At 42.1% G+C, this 27,695-nt stretch overlaps 2 protein-coding genes and 2 long non-coding RNA genes across 8 annotated transcripts; 2 read left to right on the forward strand and 2 right to left on the reverse strand.

The window, feature by feature from the left end:
* The first annotated feature begins 201 nt into the window (after positions 1-201).
* pidd1 (p53-induced death domain protein 1) lies at positions 202-9,816 on the forward strand. Of its 3 annotated transcripts, XM_068312299.1 has the most exons (15): positions 209-1,300; positions 1,492-1,905; positions 2,034-2,186; positions 2,685-2,736; positions 2,841-3,042; positions 3,268-3,417; positions 3,532-3,705; positions 3,788-3,935; positions 4,718-4,853; positions 4,933-5,083; positions 5,202-5,325; positions 5,478-5,593; positions 6,772-6,879; positions 7,044-7,240; positions 8,177-9,816. In XM_068312299.1, the coding sequence occupies exons 1-15, from the start codon at positions 664-666 to the stop codon at positions 8,409-8,411; spliced, it is 2,997 nt and encodes a 998-aa protein (XP_068168400.1). In that variant the 5' UTR covers positions 209-663; the 3' UTR covers positions 8,412-9,816. The 3 variants fall into 3 exon arrangements, 2 of the variants coding, with proteins under 2 accessions (XP_068168400.1, XP_068168401.1); XM_068312300.1 differs by lacking the exon at positions 1,492-1,905 and having other exon boundaries at positions 212-1,300; XR_011035125.1 differs by lacking the exons at positions 7,044-7,240; positions 8,177-9,816 and having other exon boundaries at positions 202-1,300; positions 5,202-5,360.
* Positions 3,302-6,491, reverse strand: LOC137593521 (uncharacterized). The gene is made up of 3 exons (XR_011035129.1): positions 6,010-6,491; positions 3,526-3,686; positions 3,302-3,440 (listed from the first exon to the last, which is right to left on the reverse strand). It is a non-coding gene; the product is annotated as an uncharacterized lncRNA (long non-coding RNA).
* Positions 8,161-10,858, reverse strand: LOC137593520 (uncharacterized). Of its 3 annotated transcripts, none has more exons than XR_011035126.1 (4): positions 10,721-10,858; positions 10,180-10,301; positions 8,446-8,523; positions 8,161-8,297 (listed from the first exon to the last, which is right to left on the reverse strand). It is a non-coding gene; the product is annotated as an uncharacterized lncRNA (long non-coding RNA). The 3 variants fall into 3 exon arrangements; XR_011035128.1 differs by lacking the exon at positions 10,721-10,858 and adding an exon at positions 10,535-10,700; XR_011035127.1 differs by having other exon boundaries at positions 8,176-8,297; positions 8,469-8,523.
* Positions 10,089-26,695, forward strand: slc25a22a (solute carrier family 25 member 22a). The gene is made up of 11 exons (XM_068312301.1): positions 10,089-10,210; positions 18,866-19,079; positions 19,175-19,300; positions 19,430-19,485; positions 19,686-19,776; positions 20,383-20,437; positions 21,639-21,699; positions 21,952-22,096; positions 22,180-22,334; positions 22,411-22,486; positions 22,683-26,695. Exons 2-11 carry the CDS (start codon positions 19,060-19,062, stop codon positions 22,834-22,836), a joined length of 939 nt encoding a protein of 312 aa, XP_068168402.1. The 5' UTR covers positions 10,089-10,210; positions 18,866-19,059; the 3' UTR covers positions 22,837-26,695.
* The last annotated feature ends 1,000 nt before the right edge of the window (positions 26,696-27,695 follow it).

The following is a 27,695-nucleotide window of genomic DNA, read 5'->3' on the forward strand; positions in this document are numbered from 1 at the left end:
GGCAGAGCAGGTACTGACAGCGAGTTGTTCTGTCCCGCCCTGAGTTGGCACTTTGGCGGCGCTAACGTCAAGTGCGCTCGTTTTGTATTCCAGGATCAACTGGAGAGGCGGGGCGTTTTACCCTCAAGTCTTTGCAAATGATTAGGCTCCCTCTGTCGTCTATCGGCGGAGGTCCGACAGTAAAACAAGCAAAACAGAGCAATACGGCGTTTTCATTTCAAAAGTTGTCGGACATCAGGAAGTAAGCGAGCGGACAGAAAAAGACAGTAAGGTTGGGCAGTTTTTGAGGCTCTAGGGCAGCGGCCCCCAATATTTACAATATTTAGTAAATATAACACTACATTAATTTGTAATTAAGCTTAAAACGTCACTGCCGTAGGCATATAGGTCATTATATGCTTACTTTTTGGTACACATGTAAGTACTGTATGATGCTACAGCATAGCTTAGGCTTGCTATCGCAAACATGACTGTCGCTGTTCACGTTACCGTCACTTTCACCTATATGTCAAATTAATATATGCTAATGGAAGTCGTTTACCTTTATCTTGACTTAATGACATGGATCACATCCCGTCGGGTCACGAGTAACGCGAACGTTACAGACACATTCAGCAATAATACTGGGGTTAGCTAGTGGGGAACTGTGTCGATATCCATTCAATGGAGAGCAGTGACGAGGAGGAGGTAGCGTCTGATGAAGATGATGCACACCAGGCAACTGTCAAGGCAGAGGAGATCGGACTTACACCTCCATCCAAACTATCAAGAACACCCGAAAGTGGAGCCCCAGACTGTTCTAATAATATTCTGGCTGGGAGGCTCTGTGGAGGACTCTTGCACCAGGATCTGGTGAAATCAGAGAGAGAGACTGGGCCAAAGAGATCAAATGGAATGATGGATGAAGGTCAAGCAAGGTTTGGGGGACCAGCTCCCTCTGTGTCTCCCTCTAGCCTCATGGACACCTGTGGTCTTTCAATGTCAAGCCTGTCCTCCTTCTCCTCCAACCATCTTCATCCTAGTTTATCACCATCCTCATCACCATCCTCCTCCTCTGTCTTCTCTCTGACTCCACCGTTGCCCCCCTCTGTGGAGCTGCCAGCTGTTCTGACTGACACAAGGCTGACCCTGGATGTGTACCAGGGAGGAGCAGCTGCACTGCCCTTGATTTGGGGATCTGTTCCGGACCAGCTAATAGGTATTAAGTACTTGAGACTGGGATCTGAAGATGAGGCAGGCCTTGATGGTGCACTGGAAGTTCTGCCCCACTTGACAGAGCTTCGCTCACTGGCAATACGGGGTAAATTTCTGATTAATCCTATGTGTTATTGTCTGCATGCGAACGCTGATGGTTTGATGCATAATACAAAAGAAACATTTCTACTCAGGAAAGTACAGTATGTGCAGTAGCTTCTGTGAAAATACAACATAATTGTTTCTCCTTTATTTTCCTTTGTCTACTTCTGACACATTTTCCTTCTCTGATTGAAGGGCATCGTTTTTATGACTCACATGGTGACCCCCTGCCTGGCCTCCTCACCTGTTTGCCTTCATCTGTTTCCTGTCTTTCTCAACTGATGCACCTGGATCTCTCTTTTAACCAGCTGTCCTGTCTGCCACCCTGCGTTCTAAACTTGCCTGTGCTGTCATCTTTACTTCTGTGTCACAATCGCCTCTCAGCTTTGCCTCCTGACTTTGGCCGACTGTCCTCCCTCACCTACCTTTCCTTAATGGGAAATGAGCTGGTCTGGCTTCCTCCAAGTCTGTGTCACCTGAAAGCACTGCAGACATTAGATGTTTCACATAACATTCTTCAGGAATTACCTGATGAAATTGGAAACCTGGAGCAGCTTGTTAAGTTGGAATTGTCCCACAATAAACTGGAGCAGTTACCAGAGAGCATGGGTAAGGGTGTGAGGGTGAGTGGATGTGATGTGAAAGACCATTGCAGCAATTTATAACAAATCTCATGTTGTTTCATCTAAGTTCATGGATGTTGTATTAAAAAAGCTTCCTGTCTTCCCTTTACCCAGCATCTCTCCTCTCCCTCAGAGAGCTTGTCATCTACAGCAATAACCTCCACCTGATACCACATTGTCTGGACAGCCTACCGCTGCTGAAAATAGATGCGCGTGACAATCCTTTGGGACAACCCCCACCCCCTCCACCTCTCCCTCCTACATCCGGTAAGGAGGGCCTTAAAACTGATCAGTACATGAAGCATGAAGCATTTTGACTGTCCTTTTTTTAAATAAATATATATACTGTTATAATTCCCAAAGGGAATTTAGTACCACACTCTAGTACGTTAATCAGTCGCATGGATATTTATTTTCATTAGTGTGTAAAGGCCCTGAACACACACAGGGGGCCTGTAAGCATGCAGTGGGAGGTAGAGTGGCGGGCAACTCCTTCCTGGTGTTCCCTAATGAGCAACTTGTGAAGGGGGATGGACGGTGCCTTGCTCAAGGGAGCCGCGGCAGTGCTCGGGAGGTGAGCTGACAGTGCGAGCTGTTTCTCACACTCCAGGCGAGAATCGAACAGCCGATCTTGGATCATAGGACAACCCGCTCTACTGCTCTGCCGCTCTACCGCTGAGCCACTTCCGCCCCACCCTGTCCTGTCAGCGTCATTGGATTTTCTGTCACAATGTTGATTCTGACCCATCACTATTTTCGTTCCAGAGAAAGCAGAAACAAAAATTCCTGAGTTGCATCTGGGATTTAGTCAGCACAGGTACAGAGTCATTCAGAAGAGAAACATTCTCATATTAACTTTACTATAATATTGCTGATAAGGCATTTCTAGATAAAGAATGTTGCACTCTTTTTGTTCCTTAGTTTCTGTGTTTCGTCTGCTGGGTGTCATGTATTTCTCCCAGGGGGGGCTGAGCTGCTTTTCCCCCCAGGGTGCCTTTTGACAACCACCAGACTGGAGTGGGCTGAGAAAAGGCCAGAAAGGAAGTGGGTGTGGTTGGAAGAACATGACATCCTCCTGAGTCGCTCACTGGAGCTTCGTCCGCATGGAACCTCATTTCTAAAGGTATTTCAAACAAGAGTCTCTCAAACTTAATTACCTCAGCTCTTGGGGGGGGGGGGGGGGGTTGTTTAGGTTGCTTGATTATCAAATTTGCTACTGTTATGTAAAATGTACAATGTTTTCCAATGGTTCTGTAGGAGCTTTGACAAGTTTTAAAAACTAACTGTGGTTAAGTCATACTGTTGTCATCTTAATACATCAGTGTGTTTTAAATGTACTCCCACGCAGCCTGTGGACGTGTGTGTGCCTTATCATCGGGCAAAAAGAAGGGAGGTGGTGGTGCGAAGGTTTGACGGGCAGTCATGGAGCACTCTGCCAACCACACTGAGGAGAGGAAGCGAGGGCCACAGCAGTCACCCCAGTGGACGTCCAGCCAGGGTAAAGTATCAGGCCTCCCACTGCTACAGAGTTTTGTTAAAGTCACAGTTAAGATTTTAGCACAGTAAAAATGTAACACTAGTTTTGAAAAATAATGTCTTTACGTACCTGTAGCTGGCCTGCTGCGCAGTCAACCAGTTCTCCTGGTTTATGGTTGTGTCCCGTCCGGTGAAGGACAGTTGCTGTCTCACACCAGCTGGAGCCCTGCTGGTGTCCAGCTCTGATCCTGGAATTAAGCTTCACTTCCCTCCTCACTCCACATCGCAGACCTGCAACATAACTTTGCAGGTAGCACTAAATATGTGAAAATTCACATTAGTGTTTATCGATCTCCTGTTTGCTAGGTTTAAGTTTGTCTGTCCGTCTGTAGGTGCTGCACGTGTCTGTGTCAGAGGTACAGACACTGTGTGGCGATACTCAGACCAGCGTAAGCCCTCTGCTGTGCCTCTCCCAGACTCCTACCACAGATTTCCTGCAGCGAATCAAAGTTCAGATCCCTCTGCCTTCTGGAATCACAGGTAGAATACACCTTGTGCTTTCACCTTCATTCTCACACATGTTAGTATTATAGGTGAGAATCTCCAGGCACCTTTTGATTCAATCCTGAGTCATGGGGCTGCAATGCAATGAAAGAATGATGCATCAATGGTTTCTTGATGCATCAAAGGTTTTTTTTTCTTTGTTTTTTTTTTTCATTTTGTGACTACCTGACTATTTAAAGGATATTTTTAATGACCCATGTGTTCATGAACATCTTGCATACTGCTTAGCTTTTGTTCAGAATCTCCATGTAAGTTAAAATGTTTCTGTAAACCTGAGGATGTTGTCTGCAGTAGTGAAGAACAGCCACCCTTTCAAACTGTTATGAAAAAAATGACCATCCAAGACACCGAGTGGGCGCAGGGTTTTTCAGGTGAAATAGTCTGAAAGTTGCATTATCTTCTTCACCAGAGAGTTGGCTCTGGCTATTCATACTGCAGTGACTTTGCAAGCCTGCCTTTTTTGTAAATGGTGATCAGGGATCCCCTGCATTAGTTAAATTCACAATATTTTTTATGTACACCCTGTTAATGTAATTATTTTGTCATTATCGAAAAAATATGCACGAAAAAGTCACATATGTTGAAGATGCATTACAATACTTTTTATGGTGACACAGTTCTTGCTCTTACCATATAATGTTGTGAACTAGTATTGATAAATTGTTGCTGAATTGATTACAAAGGCATTTGAGAATATAAGTTTTTCTGCGTTGCTACTTTGCATTAGCATCTGTTGACAGTGCCTCTTGCTTTTGCAGGCCATACAGTTGATATGTCTTGTTTGCATCTGCTACATGGAGATCCTGCTGCCCAAACCTGGACTGACATTACATCACAAGTGTCTTTGTATGTCACCCATTTGTATGCTATTTTCTACATCACACATTTCTCCTGGTAAGTGTTAATAATATATTCACAATGTTTGCTTGAAAGTTGGACTGCAGTTAATGCAGCTTTGTAATCATTATTGCAGGTACTGGCTGTGGTACACCACTAAGACTTGTGTCAGTGGGGTGGTCAGGAAGGTCTATCACAAACTAAAGCAGTTCAAAGTCCAGTTCCTCGTTCTTCAGCGAAAAACTGATCGGTCACAAGTGATGCTACAGTGTTTACCTTCGAACAAGGTTTGTAGTACTCCTGTCTGCGGTGTAATCCTATTTTAGGAGAAAAACACGTCCTCTTTCAGACGTGTGTTTTTTTGATGCATAAGTGCTAACAGTGATTGTGATGACTCCTGCCCAGGTGGATGACAGAGTGAAGTCTCTGTTGGAGAAGTATGACGGACCTCTGCCTTCAGATCTTTGTGATCTGCTGGAGGGAGAGCAGTTCTTTGCTGGCTTCGAGAGAGGCTTAGATATCAGCACAGGTCTGAGCCTCCTACAGGCCCTATCTTACATAAATGTTTGTTTATCCCACTTCTTTTCCGTCCAAGGTCTCATGATTTGCTGTTGGATTGTAAAAGTACTGAAACAGATATTTCTTAGTAAGCTTCAGGTGATGTTTTCCTGTTGACTGCAGAGAGACCAGACTGTGTTGGGGGAAGGCTGTGTTTTGTGTTTTACTCCAGCCTGAAGAATGTAAAGGAAGTGTACATCTGTCCAGCTCAGGGTCATCAGGGTCCAGTGAGGGGGCAGGTAAGCTGCTCTTCATGTTCAGCAGATAAGAAAGTACACACACTACATTAATGATTTCTGCTGTGGTTTCTGTACACACTAACAAAGGGACTTTGTGAATCTTGTAGTTCCCCTTTACATACATCACGAGTATTACAGAAACTCATGACATTATGTGATAGCAAACTGCACATATCATTTAGCTACATGCAGTGTAGTCCATTTGGACCATTTAGAAGGTCACAGAGGAAAGAGAAAGCCAGGAAATAGAGGTTATGGTATGCAGTCAGTTTGCATCGCAAGTTATTCTTTTACTTCATGTCATAAATTGTACAACTCTTTACCATCCAACTATGAACAACCTAATATCAAAAAACTTATGCTTCACAAGGTTATTATCATTATTTCTGATGTTCTTCATGAATATAAGTACTTACTGCAAAAAAAAATTTTTTTTGGTCTTCTTCAGTCACAAAGTAATGAAATAGTAGTAGTCAGTCAATCGGTGGGTACTCTACCAGCAGGAACTGATACTTGCTAATTCCGCATACACTTTATGGTTTGTCAAAAACGATCAACTGCGCCTGTGTAAGTAGGACAGTACTTCATGATTTAAATTACAGTAGAATCAGAAAAAACAGAAGGTGGCCGTGGCTTTGCTGTGTTATTGATGTGGAGTTGAAAAATGATCCTCATACAGTATGCATTCTAGACAGGATTACAATCACTGACCAGAGCAGCTATTGTTAAGATCAGCCCTCCACCCCTCGAGAAATAAATCCAGTCAAAATGGGGCTTTAAGGAGAACCCAAGTAGAAACACGTGTGCAGTGTAATAGTCCAGACCTATGCCGTAATGAACACTACATTACCCTGGACACCAGTGAAGGAAGACAGAGGGTACCTTGATTCTGAAAATAAGCACCACATTATCCTAGTGAACATTTAGTGTGGGTATAAACTGCCTTAGAAACATGTTTACTATAATTTACTGTCCATCCTGAGTATGTATTCAACTTTATAGAGTTGTTTGTCCATCATTATATTTTCTGTCAAAGACTTAGAAATGCCTTTGATCATAATGCATCAACTCTATGATAGCAAAGGTTCAGCGGAGGATTTGATGTACCTTTGCTATTTTAATTGTTGTAATCGTTGTTTGGACAGCACATTTAAAAATGCTTTGTTCTTGTATCGTAGGTGTCATTTTATAGAGGAGAGATTCCTGAAAACCTACCAGAGGAAGTGGCGATAAAGAGGAAAGGACACAACGACCAGTGGCTTGCAACTTTACCACTAAAACTTCCTGTCAGTTGGAGTAACTGCTTCCTTCCTTCCACATCCATTAGGTTTTTCTTTGTCATCTCAAATAGAAGTTTGTTTTTTTAGCTAAAGTGAAGAAATACTCTTCTGTTTGTGTATGGGATGAACCTATAAATGAAGTCATAACACCACACATTGTTTTGTCATAGGCTCTGAACTCGGAGAACACTTTCGTCATGGGGGACCTCCAGCTGCCTCCTCTGAACCTGGGCGACCCTGAGAGTGGCTACTTGACCGAGTCCAACTTGTTGTCCATCTCTCTTCAGATAGGGCAGGACTGGCGTGTTATTGGCATCAATCTTGGCCTGAGCTACCAGGAGCTGGACCGCATCCAGTATAAGCACAGGTAGGAATGAACTTCTTTATGGCTGTTCAACAATTCTCAACAATACTAGTCACTCACATCTTCCCCATACTTTTTTTCTGATTTGGTTTTAAGAGATAAAATAAAGAGTTGTCATACAAGATTAGAGATTAGAAAATAAAGATATCTAATAAATAGCATAGCCTTGCCTCAACCTGAGGATCTCTGTTTGAATAAATGATGCAACGAGGGCCTGAACACAACCAAAGCCTCTAGGGAGACAAAATGGGAGGTGATGGAACTGGAGGAAAAAGGCAGCAGGAGAGAAATAGTTGAGAATTTTGGTTGTTTAATCTGCACTGTCAGCCATCACTAAGCCATCTGTGACACTGCAGGAGATTACACACAGACTGATGCTCATAAGGCCCTCCCCCTACTCCTCATCCTCACAAACCCCGTCATGACACATCCTACTGGAGGAAACAAGCACCATGTGAAAACTATGCATGTGTGTGGTGTATTGATTGTCAATGGTTTTCTGAATTAAATAATTTTTGATTTATGGCACAGATGTTTGCAATTTCTAGTGTTAAAAAAGTTAGTTATTTTATATATACAGTATTTTCTGCACTATAAGGCGCACTGGATTACAAGGTGCACCTTCAATGAATGGCCTATTTTAAAACTTTTTTCATATATAAGTGCACTGGACTATAAGGCACACTGTCCGTTTATGAGAAAATCAAAGGCTTCTAGGTGCGCCTTATAGTGCGGAAAATACTGTAATATGTAGAACATGAGTTTATCCAGTGGTAGACGTACAGTACTGCTCACAGATAAAGCGACAGTATTTATGCAAATACCAGAATACAATCTTGTAGCAATTTCACTACTGATAATTTACATCCCGATACAGCCAGAGTGTTGATTCTTCAGCTGAAGTAAAATATTTTATCTAAGTTGTGCTGTCCTCATCAGGGACAACCTGGGAGCCTTGGTGCTGGAGATGCTGTTCCACTGGGCCAGAGGACAGAGGAATGCTGGGCCGGGCACGGTGACCCGGCTGGTGACAGCCATGATTGATAGCGATCGGAGGGACCTGGCAGAGGAGATAGAGGATATTGTCAGCATAGGGAGGAGGAAGTATTCAGAGTCACTGAGGAGGGTAGGTCTGGAAGGAGAGAGCTCCTCCTCCGTTGGAACACCACTGTAGATGAACCCAAACTGGGTGCAAATGGCTGACTTACACTTGAATAAATTCATTGTTTACCATCATCTCATCTGTCCTGGAGTTAAAAGTCACTATGTTGACAAGCTGGTGGAGCCTGCAGAGAAGAAGATAAATAGATGAAGTGCATCAAGGCTTTCAGCACATTTTTAAAACTGTTTTTGTATGTAAAATGACAAAAAAGCTTGTTTACTGATTAATTAATTACCGAAATGTGAGTCATTATTTCGACTTCGGAGCCAGAGCACTGTGCAAACAGTAATGCCAGTTTTAACCCCATTTTAATGAGTTTATGTTATACTGGTTTTTGTCCATGAAGGTTGGACAGCATGTCTCAAGTAAAAACATTTTTATTGTTGCCGAATATCATGCTATCTTACCTTAGCATGTAATGACATTTTAACTTATACCACAAGAGCTGAGCCTCAGTGATGAGGATAGACCATCTAAAGGTCTTAATCAAATAGTATGGATGAGCTAATTTAAAAGAAGTAGGTCACAGAAACGGATTCAACCACTACCCTGTTGGATTGTGTCTGGCTCTCCAGTTCTGTTCATCATTTCGTTCTGAACGTGATCCACATTGGTGTTTTTCACCACTATCATTATTGTCATACTTGTAATATGAACTCATCCAGTTCTTTGAGCTAAAAGGGTTTGTGTATATTTATATGAATAATTCTATGGTTACCCTTCTTTGTGTGGATGGCCTATGATTTGTGCTATTATTTCATCTTTTCATTTTGACTTACTGTATTTTTAAACAAATTGTTAATTACTTTGCAAAAATAGCAATTCCACAAAATTCCTGTGATTAGAATAGAGAGAGGAGGCCGAGCAAACAAAGAAACTGAGTGCAAACCTAGAAACTGACTGCATAGTCAACGTGATAAATTAGGACATTGAACTTTTTAAATAAATGTAGGAGTTGACAATGTTGTGTTTCTAATAGAGATATGGAAGCTATTATTTTTCTGCTTAAAGTCCTGTCATAGATCAGAGATCCCGTCCCTCTGTGAAGCAGATATGACTACATTAACTAATTCTGATCAAGTCACACGTCTTGTGAAACAGTGTTTGTGTTCCTTGCACTATGCTGCTCCCCCTCCACCGCAGCCTTTTATTTATTTTTGTGTTCAAGGTCAGCGGCTGCTGTCGTCATGGTGACGCAGGAGGCGCACGTCTTCTACGCAGGGCGACCGTACCCCCTAGAAAATGTGATGATCACAGCTTATCGTGACAAACAGATTTACATTGATCCTTATTCTCGCTTGAAAGAACAGGCAGATACAGGTCTGTTTGTACAAGTTGCACTCATGTTGTGTGGTCTTTGTAATGTCATGTGAGAAAATTATGCTGACAGATGTGACTTTCGAGTAAAGGGAGTATATACATGTATATACAACTGCAATTATTACAATAATTATTCCAAGTGATGTTTTAAGAATTACATTTTAAAATCCAGGATTTATTTCGCTTTTTTTAAATTTTTTTTTACCGCTCGGTGCTGATAAACTCCAGTCTTGTCCCTTCCCCCCACCCTTACACCTGCAGATGAACCACTCTGTGCACTTCCACTACTGGCCACTAGAGGGCCGGATCGAATCCCCCTCTTTTTATCCTCGTCTCCCTCCCTCCCTCCCTCCCTCCTGCTTCCACTCCCACCTCCTCCATCTCCTCCTCCGGGCTCACGGTAGTAACACCGGTATTTCAGCTGCGGTCGGTGTGTGACCCGACGACAGACAGGTCTTACCCGGGACGGATAACGGACGCGGCTCCATGAGGTACGTACGGCCGGATGACGGGATGCGCTCGGTCCCTCCGACGGGTGTCCGCCGCCGTCAATGTCTCTTTAATGTGTTACCTGCTCCTGACCTGAAGGCGACATGACATTTTCTGCTATAAACGGACATAAGGCGTCATAAAACTACCCACAATCTCAGACGGGGATGCTTGTGTGCGGTGTTGTCGTGGGGTTAAATCATTCTCCGTCATGTTGCTTTTTTCCCAACATATGGCCGATGTGAAGATGTGACATTACCCACAGGCCTGTGTCAGTGTGTTCACTCATGATTCATAACGCTATGAATCACCAATAACTACGTTACCGTTACTATGCCGGGTGACACTTCATATTCCACCCACATTCCCGACGACCCGCGGGAGTAACGGGTCCTCATTGGCGTAGCGCGTTACAGGAAACGCCGCTGCCGCTGCGGTTTCTGTGGAGGTGTCGGGTTGCGTGGCGGTGGATGTTCGCAGACGAACCGGACCGGTCACGCAACGTGTCCCACCTGCAGCGGCCGCCCTCTGCCGGCCCGCAGCTCCGTAGTGCCGGATGGATGTTGGCAGCGGAGGGTGAAGCCCCCCGGCTGGACCGCCTGCTTTCTCACTGGTAGAGCCCCTCGGAGCCCCTCGGAGCCCCTCGGAACCCCTCGGCTCTGATCGGCTGCTTCCGGAGGAAGCTTAGAATGAGGAATATTCTGAGACGCATAACAGACGGAAGGGAATATTCTAGTATTTCCTGTCTGCACGGGGATATAAATCTCATCCATTATTATTATTATTATTATTATTATTGTTGTTGTTGTTGTTATTTTCCTCCTCATATTAGGGAACAAGTAGAATTGATTTCTATTGAAGAAGAGGAACAGAACACGCGTGGCCTTCACCTTTATGTCTGTGCTGTGATTACAGGTTCTGTGATACTTGCGTGCGGCTGTGCTTTCACAATCTGGACACCGAGGTTCAGCTCTCATTTCTAAGCTAGTTCCTTTTTTTTTTAATGCCCCAGTAGGATGTTCTGTCTTGTCCAGATTTCACCAGTCATGTTCTTGATGTTGAAGACTCTTCTTGCTCAGCTGATCTACATCCTCAACATGAGGAGTTACTGTCTTTGCTGGCAGGAAATATTCTGACTCTTTTAACCTAAATCCCATATTGAGTTTTAAAATAGGTGATTTCAGTATGTCGCTCCCTCTGCCTGGAGTTAGTTAACTGAATCTCAAAGAGCTGGATGCATGTAAAGTATCTGTATAATAAAAGACTTGGATGCAGGCACTTCTCACTAGCTGTTTGGCTTAACTCACACAGCCACAGTTTGACCCATGTCCCCCTCCTTTTTTTGTAATTTTTTTCTAATTATGAAATTATTGTGTGTCTGGAACCTTTTTGTGTGCTGGTTAGGACACTCTTACTACATTTTTATTTCAATGAGCAAATAAATTAATGAATGAAAAAATAATTACTTTTAAGAATTTAATTTTAATATTGCTTTACAGTCAGAAGTCACTTATTTTTTATCCAACTTGCTGTTCTATTTGCATACTCCTCAAAAAAAGGGAATACTGTACTTCAATGCTGAGCTAAGCTAAGTAAAGCACCATAAGGACAAGCAAATATATGTCAGTGTATGATTTTAAAACAGTCAGCACTGTCTTTGAAGGGTTATTTTGAGTCTTGGCAGCTTAATCAGTCATCTCTGTAACCTCAAAATAATTGATGAGGTGAGTTAGTCAGGTATAGGATAGCATCCTACTGTATGTGTTCATTTGAACAGTTTAACCATTTTGGCTTTCATCCAGTTGAAAACAGGCAAACCTTATTAAATATTAATGCTATCAGCTTGCAAGGCTCTGTGCCTATAGCATTCTGTGGACGAATGTATATATCCAAGAATCAAGGACACTGTATGTACTGAATGGAAATGACGTACATTTCCATGGGGGAGAATACTTTGCAGATTAGAGGCGATGAAATGACATGAAATGAAGGACTGCAAATGTCCACAGCAATCTGCGGCAAATTCGTTCAGTGGCTTTCTGTTATTGACATTCAGTTCAATACATAGAGGAATTATTGTTTTCTTATTGCAGCTGCAGGAAAGCTTAGAGGGAGGTCCCAGATGAAACTGGGCCACCAGGGATACCTGTGGTGTCAGAGGAGGGACTAAACAACAAGGCCTCTCTCTGCAGTAAGCAGACATTTTCACTGCCTGAAAGGTGAACTGTTATTCCTATCTACAGCAGGTGAACACAACAATGCATTACTGTGCCGGCTTAATGGGTGCAACATGAACTGGTTGTGGAGGATCTGTATCGGGCATGCATCGGTGGCATGGAGATCATTCTACCTACTCCTCCGGTTATAAATGGAGATTGCAACGGAGCTTTCATAAATAGGTATTAGGTTTATAATCCCAACGCTGCAGTGAGAAGGAATAGTAATCATATTTATCTGTGACACCACAAATTTCATCCTTTGTTTTCACAGTGCTGTAAATCCAAAAGTAGGCTGCGTTTTATAAATCAATACCCGAAAAAAGCAGCAGCTGTCAGGTTTATTGTGAGATAAAAATACAGCTGTGAGTGCAGACAGAACTATTTAAGACCCGTCAACTGAGATATACTTGATCAACAACTATCAAACACAATTATCAAGCTGGCCATAAAATATCTCAGCAGTTTTTCAGTTGATATAAATCACTCCTATGAATCAACACATTTGTTTCATGCTAGATGATAGTTGCTCCAGAAGGACTAAAAATGAACAGAATGGATTATGTATCAGTTTAGGCGTTTGTATGCTGGCAGCTGAGAATGCTTCACATCTGATGGAGGACTGCAGGATCAAATTGTTGTCTGAACCGGTTGGTAGTGCAGTAACTCTATTGATGGATTCAGGCTCGCAGTGACTCAGTGAAACCAGTTTGTATGAGACAGATTGAGTGCCGTGACAACACCCTGCTCTAATGAAATGAAGAAGGTGATTTTCAATTCTTTATCACCCTTCAATTACACCACTGTCATGCTCATAGAGCGCTGACTAGCAAGTGCTTTTCTCTCCACAACTTCTCACTTGACGAATAAGGTAATTTTTTTTCTCTGCTTGATTCAAATGAAGTGAAATTAATTTTCAGTCTGCGCATTGAAATTGAATGGATTAGTCCCCCGATTTCTGTGAGGTTGAAAGTCTTTATTGATCGAGATACAACAGATTAGTTGTCAGCTTCACATGCTGTTTTGGTCTGCTGGAGGAGCTGTCATCTTTTCATTCCCCACTTACTCTTGGCCTCAAGGTAACTTGACCTTTACACAGAGGTCAGCCTGATTTCCTAGTGTGTTTCAAGAACAGAAGCTACATATACAACAGATATACTTCAAGATAATTTCAATAATAAAGCAATAAATCCAGCTGTTTTAGTCTTGACATTGATTGAACAATATAACGTTTTTGCAAACACTTTACAGACTGTAACAGCTTTTATGAAACATTATTGACTCCAATTTTGTAATGAGCCAAATCCTTCCAACAGATTTCAACAAAATCCATCTGTGTTTATATAATCCTGCAAACAGACAAATCAATAATCAAACAGACATAATAGCCAACAGAATTTATTGAATGAGGTAATAAAACGGAATGGAATAGATATGTGTTTCAGAATCTCTTCAGAATCTCTTCACTTTATGACAACACAATCATCAAATTCCCTAAATGAATCAGCTGGTGGCACGCAAAGGTGAGTACTTTAATGTCATTTTAACCACAAGAGGACACGTGTTAATGGAATCACATGCTCAGGGCTTAGCATGTCTTTTTCTCTCTACTTGTCACTGGCCAGATCCTCAAACTAACAATTACACATCAATGTGTTTTGGTATGTGTATTGTCCTCATGTCGGTTTGTTGGTTTGTTCATTGCTCAACAGATTCTCACCAAACGTGTTTGAAAATGTTCAAAAGCCAATCAGAGTAAATGGAGAAATGTTACTTTCAAACCTAGTTAACATCTGTAATGCCACTGTGTTTGACATAAAAGAAATAAAGTCATCAGTCTAAAGAAGATGAATTTAATGTTAATGAATTCAATTCAATCTGTTGTGCATTTTGTATACAGTAACATAATACACCACAATCCCTGAATTTCATATAAATAAATAATGTACAAAAACTGCTCGGGAATTATTTCACAGGAAAAGCATTTTAGTAATTTTAGTAATTATCAAATCTGAATAATTTGAACATATTTGTGGCTGTAGATTATTTCAATTATAAAAAATGAGTCAAACAAACAGTGTGTTTTTCAAAGCATCTGCAGCAGGAGCTCACATTTCAGAAGTTTTAGGCACTGTGTTAGAGATCACAGGCCAGTGTGAATCTGATGCCATCCAAAGCAATCTAGAATGACTACATGTGACTGAACGGACAAAGCTGCAGAGATCTCTGTCTGCCCCTATGGCGAAACCATTTTTACATTTCACACAGCCAGACATCCACGAAAAATACTTTTTAAAATACATATACTGCACATGTAAATATTATGTAAAAGGTATGTAATGATGTAGTGATTAGAAAAGTAAAGAGAGTCTTTAAATGTCTGTTCTTTCACACTTCCATTGCCACAGTGAGTAAACAAAGTAGCAGAGATGTAATAAGTTATTTAACTCACTTCAACCAATCCTCACTGTATTTCACAAAATAGATAAAATAAAGGAGAACAATTGTGTATTATTTAAACAATATGAGTATTGTTAACTTCCTCTGTGGCAGAGGTGCTTGATGGTGGAACATTATCAGGAATAATTACTAACACGTTTCTCTCGGTTTTTAGTAATTCATAAAAAATCTGACTTTTATAGTTAAACTCCTGCCGTCCTCAGGATGGATGGAAAGGAGAAAGGAGGTGGTCGGTCTACTTCAGGGTTCTCAGTACTTTGATTGCGATCGACCTGTTGGTCCTGAATGTAGTTATGGTGAATTAGATCACGTGACATTAAAAAATAGACTTCAATCTATTACCCATCCCGTCACTTGACTGACATTAATGGCAGCCAATCAAATGACATTTGTTTCTTGAATTTAGGTCGTCGTGCATGTGAGATTGACATCTGATAGAGGATCACCACCTGTAGGCAGGCAGAGTGGAAACAGGAAACAGTTTTTCAACTATAACTTAGCAACTAAGTTCAACTGTAACTTTGCAAACTTTGTTTCTTTGCTAAGTTATAGTTAAGTGATAAATAATGGCAAATGTTGTTGACTCTCATATGTATTCAGATTATTAGGATACTACATATTCAATATAGTGTTCTAAGGTGACATTAAATATTATCTTTTATTTGTATACATATCATAGTACTTTGCATTTTTGTCCCTGTTGATGGGATGTCAGAGGAGAACAGGTAATTGTTTCCTGTTGCACAACATCTGACATAAAGAATACTATAAAGTCAGTACAATGCTCATTATAATAGTATTTTAATTGGATGTATGTGTTTCTAAGTACGATTTCTTCTTTGGGGTTGTGGCATTTACATTTCACTGCTGCTGTACTAGTACAGTCATGCATGTGATGAATAAATGAGTCTTGGTCTTGAATCTGAACTGGATTCCATGGAAAAGCCCCAAGAAAACATTTTCATAGATGAAGCAGGGTTCAACCTGGCAAGATGGAGGTGGAGAGGCAGAAAGATAATTGGGCAGCATGCCATTGTAGAAGTCCAGAGCGGTGGAGACATCACCCTTTGTTTCGCCATAAGTAACTTTGGGTTCTCAACTGTCAAGCAAATTTGGGATTTGGAGAAAATGGTTGGAGGTTGGATGGTGCAGGGACAGGCAGCTTCTTCTTGACCTGCTGGACAGCCTGTGGAGCAGACACTGGCAAAACACGTGAAAAACGTGTGTGTGTGTGTGTGTGTGTGTGTGTGTGTGTGTGTGTGTACCCTTGACTGAGGGGATCAACCAGGAGAGTTGACAGAAACTGTTTGGAGCTTATGCTCCTCATTGGTGGTTGAGATCGATCCTGAGCAGAGTCTAGACGCTGGTGGGGGTGGCTGCTGACCCTGCTGATTGGTGAATCATTGAAGACTGGGTGGTGATATGGTATAGGGTGCACAAAACGATAGCGAAAGAAGTAGAGTAACATACGTAGAGATTCATACTGAAAATGACAGCAGCAACATGATTGGTTTATATCAACAGCTGATAACAACTGATGGACCACATCATGAAGCAGAGAAAGATTGGCTAAAGGTGTGAGTTACAGAATATCATGAGAAATAAATTACAGCCTAATTTGTAAAAGTTCAGTCTTTGTGACTTAAGTTATGCTGGAACTCATTTGTTTGAAACTTTTCTCTTGTCATTTTAAGTTAATATCCAAACTTCCAGTGAACAATGATTGCCTGACAAGTGTCCTTGTCAGGCAATCAGAGTTTATTGCCCCATTGCTCGAGCTGATATGATGAACAAGGGTTAAAAAAGAGAGCTGTTATCTGTCAATGCCCAAAGTCTTTTGGTTCAGACTAGCAGTCAAGTTGCATAATCAAAATGTCTCGTTTGTTCTCCAGTGCTTATCTCCTCCAAAGTCACAGGCGCAAAATATGACCTCCGTGTGAATGTGTGCCAGGGCAGAGATATTTTAATGATTGAGAAGTTTCCTATTACATCGAACCATTTGATTGTTTTGTCCCACAAGTCCTATTACAAACATCTCGATTCCTTTTGAAGTGAAGACCGGGGCGAACAAAGTTCTCCTGCAGGTTCCTTTATGCTTCCTGCTGTGAGAATTCAAGGAACTCCTTAGACAATTCATTGATAGGTGATACCGTGACGCTGTGAACACAGAGGGCCGTGTGTTTCAGGACAGACTCCGATTGTCATGACAAGACAATGCAGTCTAGCTTCGATCCTGTGAGTCTCATAACTGTCCTGGTGCGAGCGTGGTTGTGTGGCGTGGATGAACTGAAGTGGGCGAGTAGCGCTGAGAGGAAGAGGAGGACGATGCCTTTTTGATGGGTGTCTGGTGTGAGGCTGAAAGTGCTCCTACAAGCCTAACACCAAAAGCCTCCTGTACAGGATGGTGTGAGGAGAGGTCAACGTGCTGACTGTGGGGGTATTGTTAAAACCCCCAACTGTCAGCATGTTGGTGTTCAAGAGGAAGCCACTGACGCGGAACAGGAACACAAAATAAAAAGAAGTTATGTGAGAAGGTGGGCTGCTGGGTGAGAAAATGGTGAGGTGGGTGAACTGGGGTTGAGAGATGAGCAGCAGAGGAGGACTGAAACTCCACGGAGGAGAAAGAACACTCTGACCTGCTCCGACTCCCCCTCTCCTCCCTCTTGGATCCGCCCAAAGGGCTTCACCTCCCGTCCAAACTAAACATACCAGAACACAGCTGCATTAATGCTGAGACACACTTATCAGAAAGCTAAACACGCTCTCACACTGCGCCGCCTCGTTCAAACAGGATCTGACTAACTGGTGTCACTGGTGTCACACAGGAACACAGCGTTGCACTTCACTAAAAAAACAAAAAAAACAAAAAACCTCAGTCAGCAAAGATTTGAGGGGGGAAAAGCTGTTCAGTCGTGACTCGTGACTGAGGAAGATGACGGGGGAGGGCTGGTGAGGAGGAGAGAGGAGGAGGAAGCGGGTCGTGTGTGCAGAGGCAGGATACGATTGGCTAATGAAGGAGGTGGAGAGAATGAAAGGGGAAATCAGGAGCATCTTTTCACACTGGAGGCTTTCTTCACCAAAAATAGGAAGAATTTTGGCTTCATCTGTCTGCTCAAACATTAGAATTTCAGCACTTCACGAATTAAAGTTCTATTTTACCAGTTTTATTTTAAACTGTGTTTGAGGACAATCCTGCCTAACAGATGTTCCAGTTACTATTTGTTGAACAAAACATGAAACCTCTGCAGTGATTTACAAGGATCTGTTAGAAATATTGCCAAATTTTACTGAGTGTTGAAAAATATGGAATTGTGCCGTATGTCATTCTATTCACATGGAGTTTTTGGACTCAGTCAGTTCTTGAAAATCAGATTTTTAAACAATAGATTATTAAAAACAAAAGTCATTTATTCCTTTCCTTTAACTTTCATTCACACATACATGTCTCTGATTCACACAGTGGAGACTCTCACACGCAATTTGCAAACCTGTAACACCAAAAATACCAAGTCATTGGACAGAAGACTGGGAAATAAAAAGATATTCTCACTGATGGAGCATGGATGAAGGCATACGCTAATTTTGTCAGTGCTGAGGCTTTCTCTGTTATTTCATGACATCACTTCTCATTAAGGATGCAGCTTTAAACGATGCTTTTAGCTCTATAGCTGTATATTTAGTAAAGCTGCTCTTTCTACCTTTGATGCCCTTTCACTGTAATTCCCTTGAAGTGTTTAACTAATGGATATAGTATAAGAAGGTACCCAATTTAATCCACAGTCTTGTGCTTATGTGTGAAATTTCACTGAACTCTGTCCATCTTTTTTAATAAGATATTTTAGGTGTAAAGCAAGGGTATGCTGTAGAGACCATTGTGTGATTATAACTTTAAATCTACTCGGCCTTTATTTTATTGGGTTGTTTCTGCTAAGAGCTGCTTTATGAGTGTGTGATGACAGGTTCTTTCTAATTTCCCTACAGATAAAACCTACCTTGAACTAATAAGGAGTCGAGTTGACAAAGCAAATCGGACGGCATAATCCAACTCGGGCAGCGACACACTGCCGTAACACACAACAAGAAGACAAGGACGACCTAGGGAGGATCTAGCTCACACACACACACACACACACACACATACACACACACACACGACCAGCCGGGGCCTGACATAAATGGCTGACAAGAAGATCAGGTGAGACCTCATGTGGACTGAATACAAATATTAGCACCGTGTTCATCATTTTACATTTTTGTTTTTCTTTCTCTGTGGTTGTCGTCTTTGTTCAGTTTGCCTGCCAAATTGATCAATGGGGGGATCGCTGGCTTGATCGGAGTAACCTGTGTGTTTCCCATTGACTTGGCCAAGACTCGTTTGCAGAACCAGCAAAATGGATCTCGCCTTTACACCAGCATGTAAGACATGTTTTTAACTTTAAGACACCAACAGTCTCTAACTAAAATAACAAATGATGTTGTCCGCTTTATATCGGATTCTCCACCAGAACTCTTCTAGTGTTATTACCTTTTGTATTTGTGTTCCAGGTCAGATTGCCTTATTAAGACCATTCGGTCGGAGGGCTACTTTGGGATGTACAGAGGTGAATATTTAACTTCAACAGTACATTGCTGCGGTTAATGTTTGAGTTCAGTGAAAGCTTCACTTCTGACTGAAGCCACAAGCATCAAATACATGAATGTGTCTCACTGGTACAAACGATAATCCCACCATCAGACAGATTCCCTATCTTTGTTGACCGCTTATCTTTTTCTCTTCTCTTTTGCCCTTTTCTCCTTCCAGGAGCTGCGGTGAATTTAACGCTGGTCACACCAGAAAAAGCCATCAAATTGGCTGCCAATGACTTCTTCAGGCATCACCTCTCCAAGGATGGGTGAGGCACGAAAACGCTGATGGGCTGACTGACATACTGTACACACACACACCCCTCCATCACACTCTGATTAACTGGTGTGTTTACCAACACGTAATCTGACACGTTAGGCGTCTGTAACAGAGCCTCCACTTAATCCCTCACCATTCTGTCATCAAGGATGCCGCTGTGTCCTGCTAGCTGTCTGGATTAAACAGAAAAATCAAGCTTGTATGTGTGTCAGCAGATGTCCTGTCTGAAATCATGTTACCAAGTAAAATTAGCACATGATGGTGTCACATGACATAGCAACCACCTTCTGATGCTGCTGAAATCAAGCTGTCATTTTTCCCCTGGAGTACCGTCTGCAAGTATAAACCTGAAGGCTTCTGTGGCTTATATCTCCATCTCCATGGTGACGAACCTGCTGACTGATGAATGATTGACTCGTCTGGCCTAGCTGCTTTCTTCATGAATTATTAATCGCCCCATAGGTCTGACATGTTGATATGGAAGACAGAGATTCACATCACTAGCGCTGGACAGCTCTCCCTCTAGAAACACACTCGTCTGGCTGTCACACCTCTCTTGTGCATACCATAATAGTTCTTCCTCTTTCTTTCACAGAAAACTCACTCTGTTTAAAGAGATGCTGGCTGGATGTGGGGCAGGTACATGCCAGGTGAGTGAGGGATGGGCTGATTTAATTTCATCCTCCTGTTCTCCATCTGGAACTGCTGCGTTTAGCGCTGCCCATGCCAACTCATGTGCAAACAATTGGTCCTCAGCCATCGCCTCATTTGCCACAGCCTGCAGCCAGAATTAGCCACGACTCTGACAGCGGCGCCTCCAGGATTTTTTCATAGGGGCGTCCAGATGGGTCCAAGAAAGATCTTGGGCTGATACCCCAAAACCAATCTGTAGCTGATTTTCTTCAGTTCTCTTAAGACATTGTAAAATAGAGACTAGAACAGTAAAACTATGTCAGTATAAGTAATAAGCAATATTTAGCAATGCTGATGTTTTTTGGGTTGGGTTGCATGGTGTTGCAGTGTGTAGCTCTGGTACCTCACATCAAGAAGGTTAAGGGTTCAATTCTCTGTGTAGAGTTTGTGTGTTTTCCTGTGTCTGTGTGGGTTCTGTCCACGTTCTCCGGCTTCCACCACTTCCAAAAACATGGAGGTGGTGGTGCGAACAGCGTAAGTGACTGTAGACAAAACGATTTGTCGTCTCGCCTGCAAGAAATTGGATAGATGGATGGAGGTTACAAATTATTTGATCTTCATAATAATTCTGTGACAACTGCTCTCCATAATAAGAACTATTTAAAAATTGTTTCTGATAACGGAATATTTGGATCTAACGGCGGCAGCTGGAGAAACAATATGAGCAACTTTTCTATGCAGATATTCCTGTTATCTGAGGTCTGAGTGACCTCTTATTATCAATTTTCAGGAATGAGTTTTAATCACTGAGATGTTGTCCTGTTAGCAAGGACAGCTGGAGTTGAGTGATCAGATCAGACGTTGTGAGAGCTCTCGGCCGTGTGTTTGAGTGAGTGAGTCAGAGGGAAACGTCTATCGTCAATGAGGGCAAAGGCTCCAACCGGAGGAACGTGATTAGATTAAGTGTAGCAGACCTTGGATTAAGATTGTAGCTGAGAACGTGGTCATCTCACCCTTAATCCAGTTAACTAGTTACTACTGCATGGCTTACACAAGAAAACAAGGCAATCCAGTAGATTAACCCTGGACACAGGTTTCTACTGACGCTCAGATGAATTTTGGAGTATGACTTTCAAATCATCTCACAGTCACAAATAAGGAGCGCACAACCTCAGTCCTGATGCTCTGAACTAATATTTCTGTTTTATTTTGTTATAGGTTATTGTCACAACTCCTATGGAGATGCTGAAAATCCAGCTCCAAGATGCGGGACGAATTGGTAAGAGGAATTGAAATTAGGTTAGGTTTTTTTTTGTTTTAGCAAATACAGTTAAGAAATATGAGAGATAAGCAGAGGAAATATTGACCTCGTGTGGTCATGTCAGAGATTACAACAGCCTTATTCTGCTTTTTTTCCTTAAAGTCATATCTTCAAAATGTCTGCTCATGTACCAGTGACTAGATAAGTGTGATTGTGGAAGCTGTGTATGAAACTTGATAGTACTGACATGGTGTTTTTTATCGTCCACAGCGGCTCAGAGGAAGCTGATGCCAGAGACGGTGGCAGCAGGTTCTGTGGCAACCAAGTCCCCGACAGCCATGCAGATCACCAGGGAGTTACTGAGGGAAAAAGGCATCGCTGGACTCTATAAAGGCCTCAGTGCCACGTTGCTCAGGTAAAATACATTTTGCATCAAGGTGACAGTGTTGCCAACCAGCTGCAGTACTTTTATATGAATTCCTTTTTCTGTTCTTGTAGGGATGTCCCTTTTTCCATTATCTATTTTCCCCTCTTTGCCAACCTGAATAACCTGGGCAAAAGAAACGCAGATGGGCCCGCTCCATTCTACGTGTCGTTCGTATCAGGCTGCATTGCAGGAAGCACGGCGGCTGTGGCCGTCAACCCCGTTGATGGTGAGCGGCGTGACATAGTTACAGTAATGTGTGGACTGTTAGTTCTACGTTCAACTGAGGTTCTTGTTTGTTGCAGTGATAAAGACCAGACTGCAGTCGCTCAACCGTGGGGCCACAGAAGACACTTACAGTGGAGTGACTGACTGTATCAGGTGACCTCATTATGTCTTTACTACTGCAGTATGTGTGAATCTGCATGAGTAGTCATGTCAAGTTGTATCTAAAGAGCCACAGCACACACAAGTGTCTCAGAAAAACAAGAAACTTAAAAAAACATGAATAGTTAAAAGGTAAAACAACATGAATACCAGGCACATGACCTCAAGTTTCTTTTTTACAACTCTCCAGGAAAATCCTGCGTAAAGAGGGTCCATCAGCCTTCCTAAAGGGAGCCTACTGCCGAGCCTTGGTCATTGCGCCTCTGTTTGGCATCGCTCAGGTGGTCTACTTCCTGGGCGTGGGTGAATTTATCCTCAGCTTCTTGCCTAAAAAAGACCACTGAGAAGCACCTACTTTTTGCCTTTCCCTCTCATAATCTATTGTTCCGACTGCACAAGGATTCATCTCATTTAAAAAAAAAAAAAAAAAGAAGTTTTTTTTGATGGGTCCAGGCATGACCAATCAGTTTGTTGTGTTTTCAAATTATTCTGTTAAATTTTGTTGGAGTGTTTGTTTGCCAAGCTGCCTGTGGTGGCACTCAGATGTCCAGCAGACGAGCATTAGCTGGAACCGAAGCCACAGATATCGGTCAAGGTTTTAAAAGAACATTGCTTTATTGCTTTTTAGTTGTTGGATTTTAACGGTAAATGTGATTCTTGTGAGCCCTGCAGCAACCTGCAATGAAATGCTGAAATAGTCCATTAAAGTATTAGTATTCAAATACATTACATCAACAAGTTCAACAAAATGCACATACTTTAATTAGAGAAACATTTAAAATCCAGTAGAATGTTTATTCAAAATGCACTAAGCCCAAATCTTATATCTTAAAGGACAATATATTTATATATTGTAGAATTAGAGCACAATATTTGCGTCTGACCAAGATAGAACCAGGGAATGTGTTGATTTGATACCAGCACACCCTGTGATCTCTCTCGAGAAGCCACATCCCTTCCTGTAAGTGGTTGTAATGAACTCAGCCATTCGTCTCCCAGTGGACTCTGATTGCCTTGGCTTTTAAAGTAGATCAGGTTCCACCTGATATTTAGAATCACCACAGTGATTCAAGAGTTCTGTTTCTGTTAAAGCTAGCTGGTGTTTGTTGTAGCCACAGGGTGATGTTCTGTACTACCAAATTACGCGTAACCATGGTTTTACCTCCACAGAATCGCAGGAAAACTGCGTCAGTGTTCCTCTCTGTGGGTAGAAATCATAAGGAATGATGAACTTGAGGCCACGCCGGGATATCAGTGACATCACAACAGGGTTTCTGATTTTCACGGATGACGTAAATCAACTTATGTGGCTTCATTGATTGTAATCAGAAGTGCAGATTTCTTTAAGTTCACAGCAGCAGCAGCGGCCCTCAGCTTTGTAGGATTCATCATGAATTTGGATGATTGCTGTGAGCAGAAATCGCATTGAGAGTACTTTCAAAACAATACAACACTATTATTATTACTGTATTCAGTCATATAGCTGCACAATTTTCAGATATCACATGCCAAGTTCTCACAAGTGCAGGCATCCACTGTGTAGATGGTCAGACCTTAACTGGAGTAGTCAGACCCTTTAGATCCAGACATGATTATTATTATTGTTTACAGATGAGTCTGCGCTCTTTATATTTCTTTAAATTCTTTGTCCAAGCTTGAATTCAGTAGCGGGACCCAAAGAACAAATGGAAAACCTTTCTTTGCTCAGACGATTGAACCACTGTGTCGTCAGTGTTTTACCAAACATCTCCCCTGATTTGCTTTAGAGGTTTTGTTTGCTTTAAGCTGCTCTGGACAGCAGCCCAGTCACATCTCAATTATGCATCACGGGACTGAAGTCCTGCCATTGGTTAATCTCACCGGAGATCAAGGTGACTTTGATGTCTATTATCCAATCACATTCCGCTCTCGCTCCTGCCGGTTAAGCAGCTCAACATATGCATTGTTGCACTGTACATGCACAATGTAACTTTTCAATGTATTATCACATGTGGGAGTGAGACCTATTTATTAATGTTCCTTTCTGTAGGCAGTATAGCATTATATATTTGTATGTGTTGTTTTTCTGTGTCAAAGTGTCCACCTTAACTATATTGTACACATGCAAATGATATGAACTCAATGTGTTAGGATTTATTGTGAGTTTTGTATGTGATGGCTTATTTGCACACCTACCTCTCCAGCTCCCCCTCGATCCATATTGTGGTGATTTTATGTAATAATCATGTGAACATATCAAAAGAAGGATATGTTTAGATGCAACAAGCAACATTTTAATTGAAACATGTTGATTAGGTTTTTATTTTTTAACTTCCCGCAAAGGGGATCAGTAGATTTGGTGAGGTGTGTTTTGGAGGTGCCATTTCTCCGGAGCTGACACCTGATTGTCTTTCGTCAAGTAGGACCTGTTTTATTGTCCTACAGTTTCACCAACTAGGACCAAATGAAGTATCATGTGATGATGGCAGGGATGTAGTTAGCTTTAAGTTAATGACCTGTGGCTCTTCTGAAACTGTCCTGGAAGTAAAATAGTCTGAAAGAGACCAATGCACGAGGACAATAGGGACCTGCTGACAGTAAATCTAACGTCCATCTTTTTGAACGGTGCTGCCTTCATTAGGTGTGAGGAAATATGAGAGCAGCGGCTCCAACGACCAAGGCTGAACGCACTGGATCACATGCTAGTGAATCTCAGCGTTATCAATGTCTGAACTGAAAGCCATACATCAGGGAAGGAGGGAGGGGAGTGCTAGACGCCGACTGGCACCTCCATCTATGTTGATGGATGAAAGCTGAGCCACGGGAAGACGGGGGGGAAAAGATGCCTACTCGTGTGACCTCGTCTTTGTAAAGTTGTGCATTCATTTTTGTCAACATTCCTACTGCCAGTTCATTTCATATAAATATGTGTGTGTATACTGTATATATATATATATATATATATATATATATATATATATATATATATATATATATATATATATATACAGTATGTATATATACATATTCATATATACATATATATGTATTATTGTGATTATAATGTTTATTTTTGCCTGATCATGATTTCTGAATCCCTGACTGAAGCCTACCTGATTTGTTTTCATAATTTATAGACACTTTTTTTTGGGTCAGGTCTTCAGAAAGTTGCAAAGTCATGTTGTTTTACCCAGCTGTGAATTTTCTGCTGACCTTGTGCATTCAGTTGAGTGTGTGCGTCTGAATGTGTAGTGCCGTAGTTGATGTGTAGCTGTTGTGCCGTGTGACGTTGCAGCATTTTTCTCTTTGATTGTCAGACACTTTGCTCTCTCCCCTCTTTTCTTCTGTTTGTCACACTCCTCTGCCAACGACTCTACCTGGCAGTCAGCCACAGGCCGGGGGAGAGGGCGTTAGGGGCTGAGGTTGGGGGGGGGGTGTAATGTAGAGGAGCTTTAAAACTAACCTAATGTATGACTTAGAGAGTGAACAATCAAAGGAAAGCACAAAGGATTATCAGGCACAAGAAACCCTATACTCAGACAATTTCCAATGTGCTGCTTTGGTGGATGTGGATTAAGTCTGATTTATTTCACTGGAGATGTCGATTGAGATTTTAGTCTTGTGAGAGAGTTTATCTATGTGTGTAAAAACTTGATCATTTGGGCTGACACCCACAAGATGGCGCGAGCCATCTGCAGTTATCCACAAATTATATCACCTACTTATTCTAAACAAATCAGATGTAAGAATGTAACTTAGCTAATATAAGATGTATTATGATTATAGTGAAGAGTTTATTGCATTTTAGTCTTGAGATTTTTTGTTTTAGACATTCACTGAAAGATTAATGAACCAGCTCACTGATATGCAATAAGTAGAAGCCACCTACAGACACACAGCAAAAGAAAATCACAATACTGTCTGTCAGTTTGAAAATCACACACTGTACAATGCAACTGAGGATGCTGGAGGCTTCCTGGAGTCTTTCCATCTTCACCGCCTCCGTCATCTTCCTCTGAGAGGAAATGTGCATCATGGCACTTTAAAACAAGGACTCTGCCCCGCTGTCCATCTGCAAATCCTCTCAATGACAACGAGGGTGTTTATCGATATGTAAGGTGATCGAAACGGTTGTCTTTCACATTGTTGACAATGTTGACATTGGAAAAGTGAAATATTGTGTTCCCTGTCACAATTTATTGTTCAATAAAACTGATTGTCTGCAAATTCTCAGATGTCTGTGTGTGTGTGTGTGTGTGTGTGTGTGTGTGTGTGTGTGTGTGTGTGTGTGTGTGTGTGCGTGTGTGTGTGTGTGTGTGTGTGTGTGTGTGTGTGTGTGTGTGTGTGTGTGTGTGTTTCTGTCTTGAAGCCATATCATTGTGGAGATGTTCTGAGTGTGGGAGTGTATCCAGTGGGTCCTTAGGCCATGAAGCACAGCCGAGATGACCTTCCCTTCGCGGCCACCAGGCGTCAGTGTGGGGTCGCAATAGAGCCGTGATCCCCGTGACGAGGGTGGGTGGAGGGTTGTCCACACCACAGGTGTATGCAGATCTCTGACGGTGTGTCGGTGCTTCACGCCCCCCCCCCAACCCCACCCCCCCATCTCACCCTCCGTGTCGACATCACATTTTTCTCTCATACAACTTTCTGTCTGGCGCCTGAAGATGCTGCTTGCATGACGCATGCGCCTGGTTTCACCTGATAAACAAGGTGTGGATGGGTCACGTGACATGATGAGGTCATATTTTTTTTTATTTTGAAAGGGTTGTTTGAGGTTAAAAAATGCTTCATGATTCCTGCACTTTCAGAGCTGATGTTATGACAGCGGGTTATTCATTATTAATCCTCTGCTGTTTGCTCGGTATTCAGCATCACTGTTGATAGCATTAGCTTCCAGGGTGCTATTTTGCAGTGCAATTACATCATAGTACACACACACACACACACACACACACACACACACACACACACACACACACACACACACACACACACACACACACACACACACTGCTGTCGTCGTATCCAGGTCAAGTTTCACACTGACTCCTCAGATCCCTTCCATCAGACTCTCCTCCAGTGTTTACCCACACAGGAGATGAACTAAAGGCTCAGTTTACCACAATAACAGCACTTTGGAATACAGAAAGGAGCACCAGCCACTGTTCTTATGCTCATCCAAATCTCTTTCATTTGTCATGACTTAAGCTTCCAATATTCTTAG

The sequence above is a fragment of the Antennarius striatus genome, chromosome 4 (assembly GCF_040054535.1).
Source record: "Antennarius striatus isolate MH-2024 chromosome 4, ASM4005453v1, whole genome shotgun sequence".
Lineage (NCBI taxonomy): Eukaryota > Metazoa > Chordata > Actinopteri > Lophiiformes > Antennariidae > Antennarius > Antennarius striatus.

Bases quoted from the DNA above. Each gene is read 5' to 3' on its own strand.
- slc25a22a (XM_068312301.1), top strand. From the start codon at position 19,060: ATGGCTGACAAGAAGATCAG. The intron at 19,080-19,174 runs GTGAGACCTCAT...GTCTTTGTTCAG, and splicing joins ATGGCTGACAAGAAGATCAG to TTTGCCTGCCAAATTGATCA. The intron at 22,487-22,682 runs GTGACCTCATTA...ACAACTCTCCAG, and splicing joins GGAGTGACTGACTGTATCAG to GAAAATCCTGCGTAAAGAGG.
- pidd1 (XM_068312299.1), top strand. From the start codon at position 664: ATGGAGAGCAGTGACGAGGAGGAGGTAGCGTCTGATGAAGATGATGCA. The intron at 4,854-4,932 runs GTAAGTGTTAAT...TCATTATTGCAG, and splicing joins TACATCACACATTTCTCCTG to GTACTGGCTGTGGTACACCA. The intron at 5,084-5,201 runs GTTTGTAGTACT...ACTCCTGCCCAG, and splicing joins AGTGTTTACCTTCGAACAAG to GTGGATGACAGAGTGAAGTC.